We start from the raw sequence: 21,235 nt of genomic DNA, 5'->3' as shown, positions 1-21,235 counted from the left end.
CTAGCTGGCTTGCTGCGCTCGCCACGCATCGGGCCCAGTAGCGACCAAATATATGCCCCCTCGGGTAGTGGCGTGGACCACCACCGAAGTGGGGATTCCACCGGGAATCTGGGGAATTTCACCGGGTGTCAGGGTTCTGGCATCGGTATCCTGACAGCCAGGATCCCGACAGCTGGCAAATTGAATAGGTTAATGATTTAATAGGGTTAATTAGGATTTCTAATGAGTCTAAGGGATGTCATTTGAAGTTTAGTGCTGTCTAATGCTGTCTGCACGATATGGCAGTTACTTATGCTCTCTATAGCATATGGCAGTCACTAATGCTGTCTTTTGTATATGTAGGTTACTAAAACTGTCTGTAATAGATGGCATTTACTGTATTATGTGGTGGTCATAGAGGTAGAGGTTTCCCTGAGACAAGGAAAGGGGATGGTGGGGGGAGGGGGGTGGGGCAGAAAGACTAGCTTCATCCTACCTAAATGCTATCTATAGAAAAACTTTCTATGAAATATCTGGTAATCATAACAAAAGAAAAGTTGATTTTGTAATAAAGTATTGTGTTTGTGAATTTCAAGGTAAACCTTGTAACATTGTTACTGTTGAGTTCATAGATCAGTCAGAAGTGAGGAACAGGAGACAGCTAAATTACTAGCATTGTATAACAGAAGACAACTGGCATGCACATAAAAAGCTGTACCTCTGTGGCTTAGCTGACAACCTTTCTTCCTCAATACATCTTCAAGTGAAGTGTCAAATATTAAGCGAACATTTTGAAGCAGTCCCTACAATTTAATTGAAAATAGATTAACTCTGAGATCTTGCACTCAACAATGGCTTCATTTATCAAGACAACCTAAATAAAATAAATAAAAGCTAAATAATGAATATTTGCTATGAGTTACTATATATATGCACTTAGTAGTAACCAGCGGACTAAACATTTATTATCTGTACAGTATTGGCAAAGAAATGCAACTCAATCATACTTTACATATGTTTCCAATTTTGGTTTTGTCTTTAAGACATTTTAGGAGGCATATCTTTACGCTTCCCATATTCCCATAGGCCTGGTTCAATAACTTTATATCAAACCCATAGTATGCACATTTCCCCAACACTAACTGTCCACTTATTGTACGAAAGGAAAACTTATAACGTAATTAAATGTGAGAATAAATATAAATCATTGAATTTATTAGGCATTTATTAGGACAGAAAGCTCTCCAAATTAAATAACATTCTTACAGGTATTCTAAATGAATTATGCCAAATGCTGTTTTCTGTTATTAGATACTTTCAACAAATACAACACAACGCAATGTCATACTACTGTATTTTCTACCAGATTAATGGTTTTGCTTACCCTAAAGTGGTTTTCTTGTATGGAGCCCTTCGCCAAATACATCTTATTGTTATCAGCTTTCAGATGCTCATAGAAGGTTTCCTCCAGGCGGAAGCTGTCGATAAGGTCACAACCAACATAGAGGTTGAAGTTTTCACCCGTAAGTTGAACTGTAATATTTTTCCAGTGAGAGTCTGCCAGTTCAACGTCCTCCAAGGATATCACATTCTGTGTCCCCTCTACCCAGTAAATCAAGTCTAGAGTATTGGCTCGTCCATTTGAAACTAGCTCAAACAATCTGTTGGAAATGCCAGGACCTTCTATGGCAAAAATTGTTCCTCGGTTTTGTTTGTCTTGTTTTATGGTGGCAGTGAGGATAAAACCTTCATTTAGCTGCATTAGATCAATAATTTGTCTCATCTTTTCAGATTGTACAGGTGGTATGTGAGTAAAACGTAGGAATCGATATGCTGGAGAGCTGGAGTCATGTCCACGAAAAACTTTGACTCCGAAAGTCTTCTTGTTTATTTTACTGACTTTAAATAGATCAAAAGTGGTCTCATCTTCCTTCTCTTCATCTATAGTTACAAACATGAGTTACAAACATTTGTCAGATTAGTTATTTTACTCATTTTGTTAATAACAATAAAAAATGCATTTATATGTTGTAATTGCTATAATATGCATCTGGGTAAACTAACCATTGATAGCTTTTCTCAACCTTATATACTGTATTTTAAAATTTTAATCGAAAAGAAGCAATATCAACCTTAAATATTGTTTTTCTGAAGAGTTTTGTCTGTTTGCAGGGATAATAATTTAAATAGAGCCCTGTATTACAAAACTGACAAACCAATTTAGTTAACCAACTAGGAAAAGCAGCTGAGGACGCTTTAAATGGAAAGAGATTACAGGTTGGGATTGGTCCTCACATTCAGACATCCACGGTTTTTGATAGTGAATATAAGAGGAATGGAGAAGCCCTGGGAAAACAACTGCATGGCATAATCCACTGGGCTTTGGCTAGGAAGGGTGGTACCTTAGTAAAATCTTATACATGGTAGTAGTGCAGTTAAACTTGCATAGAAATGTTCCATGTTTACTATATATAATTTTTCCTTGTTTATGAGAGATGCGGTTAAGATACCGGCTGTTGGGATCCCGGCAACCGGAATTCCAACACCCATCAGAATTCCGATGCCAGAATCCTGACAGGGTCAGCAGATCGAAGCTGGAATCCCCACAGCCAAAATCCCAACCATAAGTATAGCGGGCGTGTTAGGGTGAAGGGGGGGGGGGGCAGGATTAGGCGGCACCCGGGGAGGGGGTTACGGTTAGGTGGTTAGGCTGTGGGGGGAAGATTATGGATAATCTGTGTGAAGGGGGGTTAGGGTTAGGCACCACCGGGAGGAGGTTAGGTTTAGGTACTACGGGAGAAGTAAGGGTTAGGTTGTGGGAAGGGTGGGGAAGAGTTAGGGGGTAGGGAACAGGGGCTAGCATACTTAGCTCACTCCTATCGGGATTTAAAACATTGGTATACCGGCGTTGGTATAAAACTACAATGGCCTCGCATCCAAGTCTTCTGCGTAAGAGTACTCTTGTTATGCTTCACTTCTGTTATGGCGCTAAAAATTATTACTTAATTCATGAAAACATTTTAATTATTTATGTACATCAATAATATTAAGTGTTTACCTTGAGCATGCAGGGTAGCGCAGAAAGAAAGAAATAAAGGCAACCAGACCAGTTGTCTCTGCAGCATAACTCCTACAGGAGGAAAAGAACAAAAATAGACTTAGACATATAGAATTGTTGCTAAGTAAATATTATACTTGTACCTGTAATTCATATTTTATGGACGTACAGAGTTCGGATTTCCGCTAACATTAATCATCTCAGAAAATCATGGCGATATCAGAAATGTATCATGGCAATTTTTGTGTTAATTTTGTGAAATTGTATCTTTTTGTATGCTATTTTATTGTTCATGATATGTATTAAACTAGTAATGCATCAGATATTTGCCATGAAAATGTTCACACTGTAATATATCGTTAAAACATTGCAGTTTTGAAAAGTGAAAGTTTTCGGATGTATGAAGAACAGAAAAGGATTTTCACTTTAGAATATGATTGCTTTAGTTTCGTCATCTTTTGAGGGGGAGTTAGGCAGAATTTCTTGAAATGCATTGGGGAAAGGTTCGCATCCCTCCGCTGAGATCCATAGATTCACATCCCTTCACTGAGATCCACAGATTCACATCCATCCGCTGAGATCCACAGATTCACATCCCTCCGCTGAGATCCACAGATTCACATCCCTCCGCTGAGGTCCACAGATTCACATCCCTCTGCTGAGATCCACAGATTCACATCCATCTGCTGAGATCCATAGATTCACATCCCTCCACTGAGGTCCACAGATTCACATCCCTCTGCTGAGATCCACAGAATCACATCCCTCTGCTGTGGTCCACAGATTCACATCCCTCCGCTGAGATCTGCAGATTTAGATCCCTCCGATGAGATCCACAGATTCACATCCCTCTGCTGAGATCCACAGATTCACATCCCCCCGCTGAGGTCCACAGATTCACATCCCTCCACTGAGATCCACAGATTCACATCCCTCCGCTGAGATCCACAGATTCACATCCTGAGATCCACAGATTCACATCCCTCTGCTGAGATCCACAGATTCACATCCCTCTGCTGAGATCCACAGATTCACATCCCTCCGCTGAGGTCCAAAGATTTACATCCCTCCACTGAGATCCATAGATTCACATTCCTCCGCTGAGATCCACAGATTCACATCCTGAGATCCACAGATTCACATCCCTCTGCTGAGATCCACAGATTCACATCCCTCCGCTGAGATCCACAGATTCACATCCCTCCACTGAGGTCCACAGATTCACATCCCTCTGCTGAGATCCACAGATTCACATCCTGACATCCACAGATTCACATCCTGACATCCACAGATTCACATCCTGACATCCACAGATTCACATCCCTCCGCTAAGATCCACAGATTCACATCCCTCCGCTGAGATCCACAGATTCACATCCCTCTGCTGAGATCCACAGATTCACATCCCTCCGCTGAGGTCCAAAGATTTACATCCCTCCACTGAGATCCATAGATTCACATTCCTCCGCTGAGATCCACAGATTCACATCCTGAGATCCACAGATTCACATCCCTCTGCTGAGATCCACAGATTCACATCCCTCCGCTGAGATCCACAGATTCACATCCCTCCGCTGAGATCCACAGATTCACATCCCTCCACTGAGGTCCACAGATTCACATCCCTCTGCTGAGATCCACAGATTCACATCCCTCCGCTGAGATCCACAGATTCACATCCCTCCACTGAGGTCCACAGATTCACATCCCTCCGCTGAGGTCCAAAGATTTACATCCCTCCACTGAGATCCATAGATTCACATTCCTCCGCTGAGATCCACAGATTCACATCCTGAGATCCACAGATTCACATCCCTCCGCTGAGATCCACAGATTCACATCCCTCCACTGAGGTCCACAGATTCACATCCTGACATCCACAGATTCACATCCTGACATCCACAGATTCACATCCTGACATCCACAGATTCACATCCCTCCGCTAAGATCCACAGATTCACATCCCTCCGCTGAGATCCACAGATTCACATCCTGACATCCACAGATTCACATCCTGACATCCACAGATTCACATCCTGACATCCACAGATTCACATCCCTCCGCTAAGATCCACAGATTCACATCCCTCCGCTGAGATCCACAGATTCACATCCCACCGCTGAGATCCACAGATTCACATCCCTCTGCTGAGAATTTGTGTTGCAGCACCTAGCTTAGCACAGGAGAATATCTGTTTGACAACAGAAGACTGACTAGATTGTGTCTATTTATCAAAACATGTGATACCACCTATACACCCCATCTGATACCTATACACCCATCTACACTCATTTTAGCTAAACTTAACACTGTCCTCTCTAGTCACTTAACTACCCAATACAGGGTTAGGGAACCTGTGTGTCTCCAGCTGCTGTAGAACTACATATTCCAGCATGCAGTGTCACAGTTTTGCAGTTAGGAAATGCTAAAACTGTGGCAGTACATGCTGGGATGTGTAGTTCTACAGCAGCTGAAGTGCCAAAGATTGCCTTCCCCTGACCCACTAGTTATATATTATATTATATTATAATATAATATATAACTAGTAGTATAAAAAATGGGTAGTACCTGCATATATAACTAGTAGATATATATACTACCCATTTTAACATGATCATTTGATATGTCTAATGTATTATTTGTTTGCCATATCCAGGTGCATCAATAAAATGAATTAAAAATATAACAGATAACCAAAATAAAATTTAAGTTTGTCCCACAAGCCACTCTACATTCACACAGGTTGTATATTACTGTCACCAGCTGGTGCTTTAAACGTACCGTGTCCATAATATATTTTACAATATACACTGTAATAGCTTTGAAATAGTTGTAAAAACACACTTTGATATATTCAGGTGAAAATTCCTTTATCATCTCAAGATAAAAAAAAGTGATATTTTCACATGAAAAATGCTATTAACAATACATCGGCCTCTTAAGGAGGCACTGACTGCAGGCAGGATTATTCCACATGCACCTATAGGACAATCAAACAAATGACATTTTCATAAATGAAAACACGAAGGTAAAATGTGTCATTCAGTTTCCCACACAGAAGACTGAGCACGCAGGTTCATTCTGTATAATTTTAGTTAAGTAAAAACATTTATTGTACTGTACATATAATCTAGTTAGAATTCTTTTCCATTTACCCTTTTTAAACTTTTTTTTTAAACAAAATCCAGGTAATTATGAAAACAAGAGAAGTATATAAGAAAAGCTTTATATGAGTATAACATACCCTCCAACATGACTTCCCTCTTAATTTATTATTGCCATCACCTGTGAAGAAACAGCTTTCTTATCATTTAGCTAGTTCAACACAGGTGATGGAAATCATAAATTAAGAGGAAAGTCCAGAAACAGAGCATTTTGTACCTAGTGGGGCTGGTCATGTTGGGGGGTCTGGTATAATTGTCTATGGGATTGATTTTAAATTAAGGGCAAAGCAAAAAAAAGAGCAAGTTGCTTTATGCCAAGACAAACCATTTTGCACTGCAGGTGTGGAGGCTTTAGAATGTACAGATTTAGATTTGAAAGTGGTGTGTCCGAAATCAAATCTAAATTGCAATCTCCTATATAATAGCCCTGTGACTCTGTGCTTGGCTTTTTAACGCTAGGCGGAGTCACAACGGTGGGCGGGGTCAGCAGCATGTGCAGGGAGACACACCATGCCCTGTGCAAACACTAGCTGCACTACAGCATAGGGAGGTGGCCAGCGGTACCAACAGACACAGGTTCTTCCAGCACACAGGCGATACCGGACGCTGCAGGTGGACGGACACCGCACCTCTCCCGGTAACGCCACTGACACCCACGCCGGGGACCCCTCCCACGTACAACTCCATATCACCACCTACCGTACGCACCACCCACTCACCACTGCTGATCACACAGGAGCTCCTGCGACTGCAGCCTTCGGCCGCACCACGCTCCACTCCGGAAACCAAACAGTAGGCAGTGGCAGGTGGACAGCCGCCGCACCTCTCGCTATAACACACCCGCTCTGCTCCTTACATGCACCCCACGCCGGGGACCCCTCCCTCATACATCCCACGGCCTACTGTACACAGCCAGCAGGGGGGGGGGGGGTCATGCGGACCGGCAGCCGACGACAAACGTGGTCAGCAGGGCGCCGCACGGACCACCCTCTCCCCAAACCCCACTGCTGCTCAGACGGATATCCCTCCCACTGCAGCAGTGGCTCGCAGCACGCTCCTCTCCTGACACTAAGCACTATGCCTGGCAGCTTACAGCCAGACAACAGGGAAGGGACAGGCTAAACACCTGACGATGGCACACAGTGTGGAGGCATGCCGGCCTGCACACAAAAAACCCTTCCCCATCTGTGCAAACCCCCTCCCAGCCCCAACACCTCACCACACAGCAACTAACACTACCCTTGCACACTCACACCTCCCCCTCACTGCACCCACCCCCTTTCAAATCCAAATCACACACAATCTAAATTTGAGACCCGCCACGTCAATGCACCCGCCTGTGAAACACCCGCCTCATAAGTCCATCCCTCATCCAAACTAAACCCAATACCTGCCACCCACCTTCCACACATGTACCATACCTCCACCACCCCCTGCAACTCAACACACCCTTCCCCATCCACCTACCCCACTCACCCCCCCCCCCCCCACCCCTGCACACACCACATAACCCCCACCCATGCCACCTTCGGACACCCTCCCCCATCTCCGTGCCCCACGCATGCAAAACTCCCTACAGCACAAAACCTCCAGTCCCCTCCCCCATCCCTCCACCCCAAGGCTGCAGCATATACAGTCACCCACCTGCAACCCGTCACCCAGCACCCACAGCATCTTGGGGACCCCCACCTCATTCCACGTACCCCTTCAAAACAGCCTCTCCACCAACCACAGTACGTTCACCACCCTCCACAATTCTGCACTAACACCCCCACAAACTATCACATACAACGTCCACCCCTCACCCTAAACCACCTGAACCTCCTCCATCATCAGCACCGATGAACCCCCACTGGCATATGCTGCACCTCCTCTGAACCCACCTCTCCACCACCCGTTCCTCTCTCCACCATTTCCATCCCTCCCGCAGCCACCCCAACACCACTCACCCCATGTACACACCCCATTCACTACTGGACCCCTGAAACAACACCCCCCTCCACAGGCCCCTTTTGCAAACGCCCATCCATCCACCACACACCACCTTGAACATCATCCGAAGCCCCTAGCAGGCACTACCTAAATCCAAGGATAACGTGCCACCTCCACCTCACTGCACCCACCCCCTTTCAAATCCAAACCACACACAATTTATTATGGTACATATAGATGCCACCATATCACATTCTGGTAATAAGCAACACTAATACTGTGGCCAGTGTGTCCATAAGGAACTGTCCTACCTGTGACCAGTGTGTGTGTGTGTACGCCCCTGTAAAACCTTCCTCTTATTTGTAGCAGCGCTGCGATCCTTTCGTTGGCACTTCTGCTAAGCTAAGATACACTCCCAGAGGGCGGCGGCCTAGCATTTGCACGACTACCAAAAGCAGCTAGCGAGAGACCAACTCGGAATGAGGGCCACTGTGTGTAGACAAGTCTTTGCATCCTGTCAACTAGTGATGAGCGGGTTCGGTTCCTCGGAATCCGAACCCCCCCGAACTTCAGCCTTTTTACACGGATCCGAGGCAGACTCGGATCTTCCCGCCTTGCTCGGCTAACCCGAGCGCGCCCGAACGTCATCATCCCGCTGTCGGATTCTCGCGAGGCTCGGATTCTATCGCGAGACTCGGATTCTATATAAGGAGCCGCGCGTCGCCGCCATTTTCACACGTGCATTGAGATTCATAGGGAGAGGACGTGGCTGGCGTCCTCTCCATTTAGATTAGAAGAGAGAGAGTGAGAGTGAGACACTTGATTTACTGGAGCTTAGGAGTACTCAGAGAGTGCAGAGTTTACTAGTGACTGACCAGTGACCACCAGTGCAGTTTTATTATATTATTATTTAATATAATCCGTTCTCTGCCTGAAAAAAAACGATACACAGTGACACAGTAACAGTATACCATATCTGTGCTCAGCCTCAGTGTGCTGCATCATCTATGTATATCTGACTGTGCTGAGTGCTCAGTGCTCACACAGCTTAATTGTGGGGGAGACTGGGGAGCAGTAGCAGGAGTACATATTATTTAACAGTGCACACTTTTGCTGCCAGAGTGCCACTGCCAGTGTGACTGACCAGTGACCACTGTCTGACCACCAGTATATTGTGATTGTCTGCCTGAAAAAGTTAAACACTCGTCGTGTGGTGTTTTTATTCTATAAACGCATTCTGCTGACAGTGTCCAGCAGGTCCGTCATTAATTATATAATATATACCTGTCCGGCTGCAGTAGTGATATATATATATATTTTTTATATCATTATCATCCAGTCTATATTAGCAGCAGACGCAGTACGGTAGTCCACGGCTGTAGCTACCTCTGTGTCGGCAGTCGCTCGTCCATCCATAATTGTATACCACCTACCTGTGGTGTTTTTTTTTTTTTCTATCTTCTTGATACTAGTAGCTTACTTTAGGAGTCTGCAGTGCTGACAGTGTCCAGCAGGTCCGTCATTATAATATATACCTGTCCGGCTGCAGTAGTGATATATATATATTTTTTATATCATTATCATCCAGTCTATATTAGCAGCAGACGCAGTACGGTAGTCCACGGCTGTAGCTACCTCTGTGTCGGCAGTCGCTCGTCCATCCATAATTGTATACCACCTACCTGTGGTGTTTTTTTTCTTTCTATCTTCTTGATACTACTAGTAGCTTACTTTAGGAGTCTGCAGTGCTGCTGACAGTGTCCAGCAGGTCCGTCATTATATAATATATACCTGTCCAGCTGCAGTAGTGATATATATATATTTTTTATATCATTATCATCCAGTCTATATTAGCAGCAGACGCAGTACGGTAGTCCACGGCTGTAGCTACCTCTGTGTCGGCAGTCGTTCGTCCATCCATAATTGTATACCACCTACCTGTGGTGTTTTTTTTTTTCTATCTTCTTGATACTACTAGTAGCTTACTTTAGGAGTCTGCAGTGCTGACAGTGTCCAGCAGGTCCGTCATTATATAATATATACCTGTCCGGCTGCAGTAGTGATATATATATATTTTTCATATCATTATCATCCAGTCTATATTAGCAGCAGACGCAGTACGGTAGTCCACGGCTGTAGCTACCTCTGTGTCGGCAGTCGCTCGTCCATCCATAATTGTATACCACCTACCTGTGGTGTTTTTTTTTTCTATCTTCTTGATACTAGTAGCTTACTTTAGGAGTCTGCAGTGCTGACAGTGTCCAGCAGGTCCGTCATTATATAATATATACCTGTCCGGCTGCAGTAGTGATATATATATATTTTTTATATCATTATCATCCAGTCTATATTAGCAGCAGACGCAGTACGGTAGTCCACGGCTGTAGCTACCTCTGTGTCGGCAGTCGCTCGTCCATCCATAATTGTATACCACCTACCTGTGGTGTTTTTTTTTCTTTCTATCTTCTTGATACTAGTAGCTTACTTTAGGAGTCTGCAGTGCTGACAGTGTCCAGCAGGTCCGTCATTATATAATATACACCTGTCCGGCTGCAGTAGTGATATATATATATTTTTTATATCATTATCATCCAGTCTATAGCTACCTCTGTGTCGGCAGTCGCTCGTCCATCCATAAGTATACTAGTATCCATCCATCTCCATTGTTTACCTGAGGTGCCTTTTAGTTGTGCCTATTAAAATATGGAGAACAAAAATGTTGAGGTTCCAAAAATAGGGAAAGATCAAGATCGACTTCCACCTCGTGCTGAAGCTGCTGCCACTAGTCATGGCCGAGACGATGAAATGCCAGCAACGTCGTCTGCCAAGGCCGATGCTCAATGTCATAGTACAGAGCATGTAAAATCCAAAACACCAAATATCAGTAAAAAAAGGACTCAAAAATCTAAAATAAAATTGTCAGAGGAGAAGCGTAAACTTGCCAATATGCCATTTACCACACGGAGTGGCAAGGAACGGCTGAGGCCCTGGCCTATGTTCATGGCTAGTGGTTCAGCTTCACATGAGGATGGAAGCACTCAGCCTCTCGCTAGAAAAATTAAAAGACTCAAGCTGGCAAAAGCACAGCAAAGAACTGTGCGTTCTTCGAAATCACAAATCCACAAGGAGAGTCCAATTGTGTCGGTTGCGATGCCTGACCTTCCCAACACTGGACGTGAAGAGCATGCGCCTTCCACCATTTGCACGCCCCCTGCAAGTGCTGGAAGGAGCACCTGCAGTCCAGTTCCTGATAGTCAGATTGAAGATGTCAGTGTTGAAGTACACCAGGATGAGGAGGATATGGGTGTTGCTGGCGCTGGGGAGGAAATTGACCAGGAGGATTCTGATGGTGAGGTGGTTTGTTTAAGTCAGGCACCCGGGGAGACACCTGTTGTCCGTGGGAGGAATAGGGCCATTGACATGCCTGGTGAAAATACCAAAAAAATCAGCTCTTCGGTATGGAAGTATTTCAACAGAAATGCGGACAACATTTGTCAAGCCGTGTGTTGCCTTTGTCAAGCTGTAATAAGTAGGGGTAAGGACGTTAACCACCTCGGAACATCCTCCCTTATACGTCACCTGCAGCGCATTCATCATAAGTCAGTGACAAGTTCAAAAACTTTGGGCGACAGCGGAAGCAGTCCACTGACCAGTAAATCCCTTCCTCTTGTAACCAAGCTCACGCAAACCACCCCACCAACTCCCTCAGTGTCAATTTCCTCCTTCCCCAGGAATGCCAATAGTCCTGCAGGCCATGTCACTGGCAATTCTGACGAGTCCTCTCCTGCCTGGGATTCCTCCGATGCATCCTTGCGTGTAACGCCTACTGCTGCTGGCGCTGCTGTTGTTGCTGCTGGGAGTCGATGGTCATCCCAGAGGGGAAGTCGTACTCGTAAGACCACTTTTACTACTTCCACCAAGCAATTGACTGTCCAACAGTCCTTTGCGAGGAAGATGAAATATCACAGCAGTCATCCTGCTGCAAAGCGGATAACTGAGGCCTTGGCATCCTGGGCGGTGAGAAACGTCGTTCCGGTATCCATCATTACTGCAGAGGCAACTAGAGACTTGTTGGAGGTACTGTGTCCCCGGTACCAAATACCATCTAGGTTCCATTTCTCTAGGCAGGCGATACCGAAAATGTACACAGACCTCAGAAAAAGACTCACCAGTGTCCTAAAAAATGCAGTTGTACCCAATGTCCACTTAACCACGGACATGTGGACAAGTGGAGCAGGGCAGGCTCAGGACTATATGACTGTGACAGCCCACTGGGTAGATGTATGGACTCCCGCCGCAAGAACAGCAGCGGCGGCACCAGTAGCAGCATCTCGCAAACGCCAACTCTTTCCTAGGCAGGCTACGCTTTGTATCACCGCTTTCCAGAATACGCACACAGCTAAAAACCTCTTACGGCAACTGAGGAAGATCATCGCAGAATGGCTTACCCCAATTGGACTCTCCTGTGGATTTGTGGCATCGGACAACGCCAGCAATATTGTGTGCGCATTAAATCTGGGCAAATTCCAGCACGTCCCATGTTTTGCACATACCTTGAATTTGGTGGTGCAGAATTATTTAAAAAACGAGAGGGGCATGCAAGAGATGCTGTCGGTGGCCAGAAGAATTGCGGGACACTTTCGGCGTACAGGCACCACGTACAGAAGACTGGAGCACCACCAAAAACAACTGAACCTGCCCTGCCATCATCTGAAGCAAGAAGTGGTAACGAGGTGGAATTCAACCCTCTATATGCTTCAGAGGTTGGAGGAGCAGCAAAAGGCCATTCAAGCCTATACAACTGAGCACGATATAGGAGGTGGAATGCACCTGTCTCAAGCGCAGTGGAGAATGATTTCAACGTTGTGCAAGGTTCTGCAACCTTTTGAACTTGCCACACGTGAAGTCAGTTCAGACACTGCCAGCCTGAGTCAGGTCATTCCCCTCATCAGGCTTTTGCAGAAGAAGCTGGAGACATTGAAGGAGGAGCTAACACAGAGCTCACACAGCTACCTCATTGCGCCTCTTTTTTCTTTGCGTCATGTGCTGTTTGGGGAGTGTTTTTGGGAAGGGCCATCCTGCGTGACACTGCAGTGCCACTCCTAGATGGGCCAGGTGTTTGTGTCGGCCACTTGGGTCGCTGAGCTTAGTCATCCTGCGACCTCGGTGCAAATTTTAGGACTAAAAATAATATTGTGAGGTGTGAGGTGTTCAGAATAGACTGAAAATGAGTGGAAATTATGGTTATTGAGGTTAATAATACTTTGGGATCAAAATGACCCCCAAATTCTATGATTTAAGCTGTTTTTTAGGGTTTTTTGAAAAAAACACCCGAATCCAAAACACACCCGAATCCGACAAAAAAAATTCGGTGAGGTTTTGCCAAAACGCGTTCGAACCCAAAACACGGCCGCGGAACCGAACCCAAAACCAAAACACAAAACCCGAAAAATTTCCGGTGCTCATCACTACTGTCAACACAGTGTGTATACACGCCGCAGATAGCTGTGCCCACTGTGTGTATAAGCACCTCTAATACCTGTGAACACCATGGTCTTGCACCTTCAAGTTGTGTGGGGGTTAAGGGGGCGTAGCCCCTTACGATAGTGTGAAGAGCATTCATAGGGTGCGATGAATCACCTAGTGAAAAAATAAAGCTGCCCACTATTTGTGGACTACATGCGAAAGCAGCAATTATTCCCCCTTCATAGAAAAATAGTAAATATATTTGCACCCCTTGCATTGCAACATGGTTTGTTCCAAATGCAAAGTTATTTGCCTTTTTTTTAAAAAAATTTGCTCACAACCCAGAATCAGGACCTATATGAGGGGTGTGAAATAAGTTTTTGGATGTGCAGTGCATAGGATAGAGTAGACACAATCTGACTGTCTGGTTGTGTACTGTAATCTCTGACAAACATTCTTGTGACTGTTAAGTCACAGAACTTTATATAAGCAGCACGGCACACACCGAAGAAGTCAGCATGTTCACTTCCTTCACAAATTCATTATGGAGCTCAACAGAAGCCACTGGACGCCTTGATCTTCTATGACTAGAGTGGTCTGCTACAGTAGGAGAGTTTTAAATAACTGCAAGTTGCATTTGCAGAGGAAGCACCTTCCCGAACCACTGTGTTTGAGTGGTTTGCAGAATTTCAGTGTGGGAGACAGTCCCTGAAAGGCACGAAGCGCTACTGTGACCTTTGTCCACCATCACTGAGGACAACATTGCTGCCATGCGGGCCATAGTTGGGGTGGACGCCAGGGTGTCCATGGCACAGTTAGAGAAGTAGATAGGCATTTTATTGTGATCCAACCGCTTGATACTCCATGAAAAGCTTGGCCTGAGCAATGTTATGCATGCTAGGTGCCCCATCAGCTGACTTGAGAGAAGATGGAGGCTGGGGTGACTTGGTGCGCAATATGCTGTCCAGGTTTTATGGTGGTTGCTCAAAACTCTGTGTAATTATCAGTGGTGATGAATCCTGGATCTACAGTTTCGACCCTGAGACCAAACAACAGTCGACCCAGTGAACCCCAGTTGGAGGTGCGCTGCCACAGATGTTCTGGTGTGAATGCAGTGTTTCCACAAATAAAGCGCAAGATGCATGGGATTTGTTTTGAATCACCGGAAGCTGCAGTGGAGACCTTCATCCCGCATGAAGAAGACATACAGACATAGCCATGTTCATCTTTCCTGCAATGCGGCATGATTCATGGCGTGCCGGGATGCAACTATTTGCAGTCGGCGATCACTCCATTAATGGAGTGATTGCCATTTCCGAATAGTCACGGCCCTGCCCACCATGCAGCATGCCGCATTGCAGCAAGATGAACATCAGCCTCCTAGAAGCTTATTAAGGCTGGCAGAAAGGCAGGGTAGTGCATCAAATAGGAAGTCACTATCTGGCAATCACAGCCTGAATGCCTGTCCAGCATGTGATTACCCGGTAGTGCTTCCAATTGGATGCCACTCCGCAAGTAGTGGAGTGTTTGTACTGGGGGGAAGGGGGGAGGGGTCAACCTGCAGCCATTCGGTAAAATCTGCCACTGTCTTTGCAGAGAGTATACCCCACCGCACGTCACTGGTATATAGTGTTTATAGGCTATGACTACTCGACTTTGAAGACTTTAAATTAAAAGTCGCAAGTGAATTCACACATATACATTATTATAATGTGGCTATAGGACTGACCTACCAGCTTAATATCCATATTGCTTTTTGGGAAAAAGAACAGAAGAGGCTATGAAATTTCAGTATGCAAACTCATATGTTTCCAGAAGGGTATATAAGTTTTTTTATTACTAGCTTTGCCTCGTTCCACAAGTAATCCTATACAGGACCACACATGCAATTACTAACAGCTTAATAAATGGCAAGTATTTATAATTGTGCCAAGCTTAATTAAATTTTAATGAATTCATGATACGAAATGTACTGTAACCTCACAAATAGTACATGGCTTACTAGAACATTAAATTAAATTAATTTAATACTTTTGGTTATCACATATTTGCCACTCAGTAATACATGATGTTCCCAGGACATCCCATGTTATTATTTTGCTGGATATTATACCGCTGATGAAGAGACTCCTCTTACCATTCCTAGCCAATATCACCAGAGAGCTGCCCTGGTGACATTTCATTAGTAAATTGCAGTGATAATTGATTATCGCTGTGATAAAAAAAATCTTTGTTATAGTTGTCTCTTCATAATAACACATATGTGACATTCAACACAATGTGTGTTCATTAGGGATTTCTCATATGGTCCCTTTAGGCAGATACCTAGGGCACCGGTACTTGATGCTGTGACCACTGAGGCTGCCTGGGACAAAATGAAAGATCTCTTATATCATACTTACTGCTGGTGAGGCCATAGATCTTATAAGCCCTGGCCACTGCTGCACCAGCTATTCTTTATTTATACCAGCTGCACCCTGCTCCTCTGGCTGTTAGTGTCATCAAGCTTGGTGCAGCAGACAGGGAGCAGCCTTCACCTTCCTCTTCTCCCCTTCCCTCTCACACAATTATGCAAGCTCTGCCTCCCAGGCTTAACCCAAAGAAAAATGAGAGCTGAATGAGCATTGGCCAGACAGGCATGTGAAGTTTTTGTTTCTTTGTGTAGGTTATGGAATTAATGGATGATTCAAGGGATGAGTAAATTAGTTAATGGGTGCTGGGGAGGAATATATTAATTGGTGATTGATAGGGGGTTAATTTGTGCAGAGGGTGGTTAATGGGTGCAGAGAGTGAATGGATTAACAGTTGCTGAGAGGGGGAAGTTAATGTGTGCTGAGAGTGAATGGATTAAAGGTGGTGGGGTGGTGGATATTAATGGGTGCTGTAAGGTGGTTAATGGGTGCTGAGAGTGAATACATTACTAGATGCTTGGTGGGAGGTTAATGGGTGTTAATATTTTAATTGGTGCTAGGTACAGAAGTTAATGGTTCTGCGGGTGAATGGATTAATAGATGCTGGGTAGTGGAGGTTAATTGGTGCAGAGAGGATGGTGATTGTGTGCTGGGGTGAATGGGTTATTGATATAAACATTTGTCTGTTGAAACAGATGTTGCAAGCTTCACAAATAGTGTGTGTTGGATCCTCAACTCTATCCTCTAATGAGCCCAAATCAAGCTGCCTTCATTGTTTTTTTTATTTTTATTTTGTACACTCTCCTTTAGTGTTTTCACTGTAGTTCAGATACTACTCGTGTCTCCAGTTTCCTGTATGTTGGTAAATTATACTGTGTGGCATAATGTGAATTTGAGTCCTGCATGTGGCCTAATATGTATTTGGGGCCTACTGTATGGCATAATATGAATATGGGACCCACTGTGTGACATAATATGACTTTGGGTCATGCTGTGTGGCAATATATATATATATATATATATATATATCTCAAAACAATCAACCCGGCACTCCCACAAAAATAGCAACATGCCCCGGTGCCCTCAGTAGTACAATGACATAGAACAGAAAAAACTGCGGCACTCGGGGACTGATGTGTACACTGGTACATCTTGAGAAAGGGGTTAAAATCCCCGAAACGTCGATGGGTGATGGATGATATGTATTGCCTAATACATTAACTTTTTCATCAGTCCCCGAGTGCTGCAGTTTTTTCTGTTCTGTATATATATATATATATATATATATATATATATGGTTCATACAATATCCCATAATATATATTTGGGTGATACTGTGTGGCATAATATAAATGTGGGTCATACTGTGTGGCATTATATGAATTTGCATTATAATATGTATTTGGGCTCTACTGTGTGTGTTATAATATGTATTTGGGTCATTCTGTGTGGAAAAAATATGTATTTGGACCCTACAGTTTGGTATAATACGAATTTGGGTCATACTGTGTGGCATAATACAAATTTGGGTTATACTGTGTGGCATAATATGTATTTGGGTCATACTGTGTGACATAATATTTATTTTGGCCCTACTCTGAGGTAAAATATATTTTTGGGTCATACTGGGTGGCATAAAATTAATTTGGGCCCAACTTTAAGACATAATATGAATTTACGTCATACTTTGTGGCACAATAAATATTTGGGTCATACTGTGTGGCATAATATGAATTTGGACCATACTTTGTGGCATAATATAAATTTGGATCATGCTGTGTGGCATAATATATATTTGGGTCATACTGGTTGGCATAATATGTATTTCAATCATACTGTGTAATAATATGAATTTTATCCCTACTGCGTGACAGAATAGGAATTTGGGTCATACAATGTGTCATAATATGTATTTGGGCCCTTCTGTGTGGCATAATATGTATTCGGACCCTACTGGGTGGTATATTATAACTTAGGGGCACTACTGCATAACATATTTTGAATTGAGGGCAGGTATGGTCATGTGGCAGAATCTAATGACCATTGAAGAGGCATATGTGGTGGTCATGTGGGGAGGTTGAGTGGGCATTGAAGGGGCATGTGTGGTAGTCTATAAAAGATTTTATATATTTTGGTTACAGACAATTATCTGGCTCCTAAAATTTTAAGCGGGCTCCTAGATTTTACAAAAATTAGTTGAGCCCTGGATTAATAGGTGCTTGGTGAAGGAGTTTAATGGGTGCTGAGAGGGGGTAAATGAATACTGGGGAGGGGCGAGGTTAAAGATGCTGATAGAGTGGACAAATGAGTGCTGGGTGGATGAATTGATTAATGGATTCTTGAGGGAAACGGGTTAATGGGTGCTGGTGTGGGACAAATGAGTTAATGGGTGCTGGTGGTAAATGGTTACTTGGGTTCCTGGTGGGTTGATGTTAATAGGTGCTGGCAATAAATATTAATATGTTACATGTTGCTGAGATGGTGAATTGATTTATGGATTCTTGAGAGGAATGGGTTAATGGGTGCTGGATGTGGAACAAATGAGTTAATTGGTGCCATTGGTAAAAGAATACAGTACATGAGTTTCTGGTGGGGTAATGTTAATGGGTGCTAGCAGTGTGGAGGAATGTGTTACTGGGTAAATGGGCATATTGGGTGCTCTGGTTCTGCAACACTGTGTAATACATTTAGCGGCAGGATGTGCATATAAAAAAATGACTGACACTGTTGTCATATACTTTGGTAAACACATGAATGTGGTTTTATGTAACTAGATTGTAAGAATGTATTAGGGAGTTAGGGGCAGTAGTGTGAAGCTTTGCTTAGGGCACCTAGAAACCTCACAACGACCCTTCTGTAATAAGTACTGTGCTGTAATGCTGTGGTGTTATGCAATACAGTACATTAACACAATAGAGATGTCCCCAGAGTATCGGAATGTAATGGTGTTTGTACTGTTTTTATTTAAACTGTCCCCAAATATTCCTTTTACATTTCCTGACTCCACCTCCTCACAGTGTGCGTCACTGCATGAGTGGGAGTTATCTAATTTCAGGACCCAGTCACTTCATTATAGGTCATTTCCCATTCCCATTAGTCTCTCTCCCTCCTTTATGCCTCTGCCTGACCCCTGTGCATCATTGCAAACCCCAAGCCTTTACACTGCGCATGCTGTAAATCACAATCAACATTAGTGGAGAGGACTGTGAACCTATTTTAGTGATGTACGCAAACCCGATGGTGTATATACATCTCTACTGGCATGAGATCTGCGCATGTGCAGATCTTATTCTGCAAGTTCGCTCACAACTAATCCGCAGCATGATTGACATGCTACAGCCATTTGGGGGTGTGGATGTGGCAAGATGGGCAGAATTTTCGAGTCATACTGAGGCCAGTGGGTGCGTCTTCTGATCCAGCTTCACTGGCCCCGGCAGTATGAAAACACTAGCCATCCTGAGTAACCTGTTTACGTAGATGATCTGTTGCTGTGATCACAAAGACAGCATTGGGTATCTTTCTACTCAGACGCCTTCTGCTGCCTTTACATACTTTAGCATAGCCTCTACGTACAAAGGCCCTGATTCATGATTGTAAGCAAAGTAAAAAAAAGGTAACTTTGTGTCTGGAGCAAACCATGTTGTCATGCAAGGGGAGCAAATACATTTATATTGTTTCTGTGGCAGGTAAATACCAGCTGCTTTTGCATGTAGCCAACGAATGTACTGCAATTTAGATTTCAGTTTAAACATACCCCACTCAAATCTAAATCTCCCTGCATGTTATATCTGCTCCACCTGCAGTACAACATGGTTTTGCCCAGTTGTTTGCTTTTTTTGCTTTGCTTACAGCCATGAATCAGGCCCTAAGATGCAGTGCCTGTGCTATTGTGTCCATCTCTGAATCTGCCAATATGAGTCAGTTACTCTGGGCCTAATTCAGTAAGGACTGCAATTGCAAAGCTGCAATCCTTTGCAATGCAAATGCAGCAGCAGGAGGAGGTACATACCACCTCCTTCCTGCCTTTGCGATGCAATTGCATCTGTGATGAACATCGCAACCATTGGTTGTGATGTTCATCTAGGCTGGTAGGCTGAGTAAGCCTGACCTTACACAGACTAGCCGTTGCAGGGCAGCTGCAAGGCCAAGTAAACTGCATCTTGTGACGCAGTCCTTGACCTCGCCACTCGTGGAAAACAGGGGTGACACGAACACGTTTCTTTCCGCTGCCCCCATCCCTACCCCTACCCTTCATCTCATTCAGGCAGAGGCATTACCATCCATGCAATGCGATTGCAGTATCCGTTCTGCACATGCACAAAATGGGTCCTGCACATGCGCAGTTTTTCGCCCATTGGGTAACTGCAATAAGGATTGCGTAAGCGATCCTTACTGAATCAGGCCCTCTGTTCTCTAAATACTGAAAAAAGTCTAACCCTTTGCATGGGAAAGGATTTTTCAATTCTCTGCACAAGGGGAAACTGTTCATGAATGACATGTTAAAATTTGAAAAGATTGCACTGATATGATACGACAGCATATGAAAAGTACCAGCGAGAATTATTTATTTGTCATAAATACAGTAGAGCTGATGTGGATGTGGTAATCATTCTATTACCATGTATAATGTAGAATGCTGTATTCAACTAGAAAAGCTGCCAGTGTTAAGGAAACACAATCAGATAATGTTTGAATAAGTTTAAATTCAACTATTATGCAGATTCCTATGCTATTAGCAAGACTGAACTAGAAAAAGAATCTCGCTGTCGCTGGGCTCATTTGGTAGTGTTGGATGCCTCAGGATCTAAATTCATTTGTAAGTTACAGTATTAATGTTGTTGGAGGTATTTATTACGTTTTGGACACAAATATGACATGCACACTTATCTATTTAGCCTACCAATACATGTTGGACTGTGTGAGGAAACACACTCAAACACAGGAGGAACAAACCAATGCCACACAGACAAAGCCTGATTTCCATTTGTATGCAAATGCCGACACAGCTGCAAATGTTTTAAGGCAACAGACTTACTAACCATTACAAGTAAAGGAGTTGCCCATAAAAGATAGCAGAAGCCCACCAGAGCCATCACAAGGTTCTCAGCAACTGCATAGAAATACACAGCATCAACACAGAAATGAGGAATATCACCTCCCCGAGTGAGTCTATGGTCATGAAGTTTGGCCATGGTAGTAGTGATGCTGATGCCATGTTTCTCTG

At 43.9% G+C, this 21,235-nt stretch overlaps 1 protein-coding gene across 1 annotated transcript in view; it reads right to left on the bottom strand.

Moving 5' to 3' along the window:
• THBS2 (thrombospondin 2) overlaps nucleotides 1-21,235 on the bottom strand; it is a 132,243-nt gene that overhangs the window by 80,374 nt on the left and 30,634 nt on the right. The window contains exons 2-4 of the mRNA XM_063917764.1: nucleotides 3,038-3,109; nucleotides 1,364-1,920; nucleotides 698-782 (exon numbers count right to left, since the gene is read on the bottom strand). Coding sequence (XP_063773834.1) covers nucleotides 698-782; nucleotides 1,364-1,920; nucleotides 3,038-3,104 — 709 coding nt within the window. The 5' untranslated portion in view covers nucleotides 3,105-3,109. The remainder of the gene's footprint in view (nucleotides 1-697; nucleotides 783-1,363; nucleotides 1,921-3,037; nucleotides 3,110-21,235) is intronic.

The sequence above is a fragment of the Pseudophryne corroboree genome, chromosome 4, assembly GCF_028390025.1.
Source record: "Pseudophryne corroboree isolate aPseCor3 chromosome 4, aPseCor3.hap2, whole genome shotgun sequence".
Lineage (NCBI taxonomy): Eukaryota > Metazoa > Chordata > Amphibia > Anura > Myobatrachidae > Pseudophryne > Pseudophryne corroboree.
The sequence above is the reverse complement of the archived record's forward strand: the minus strand, read 5'-3'. Positions and strand labels throughout refer to the sequence as shown.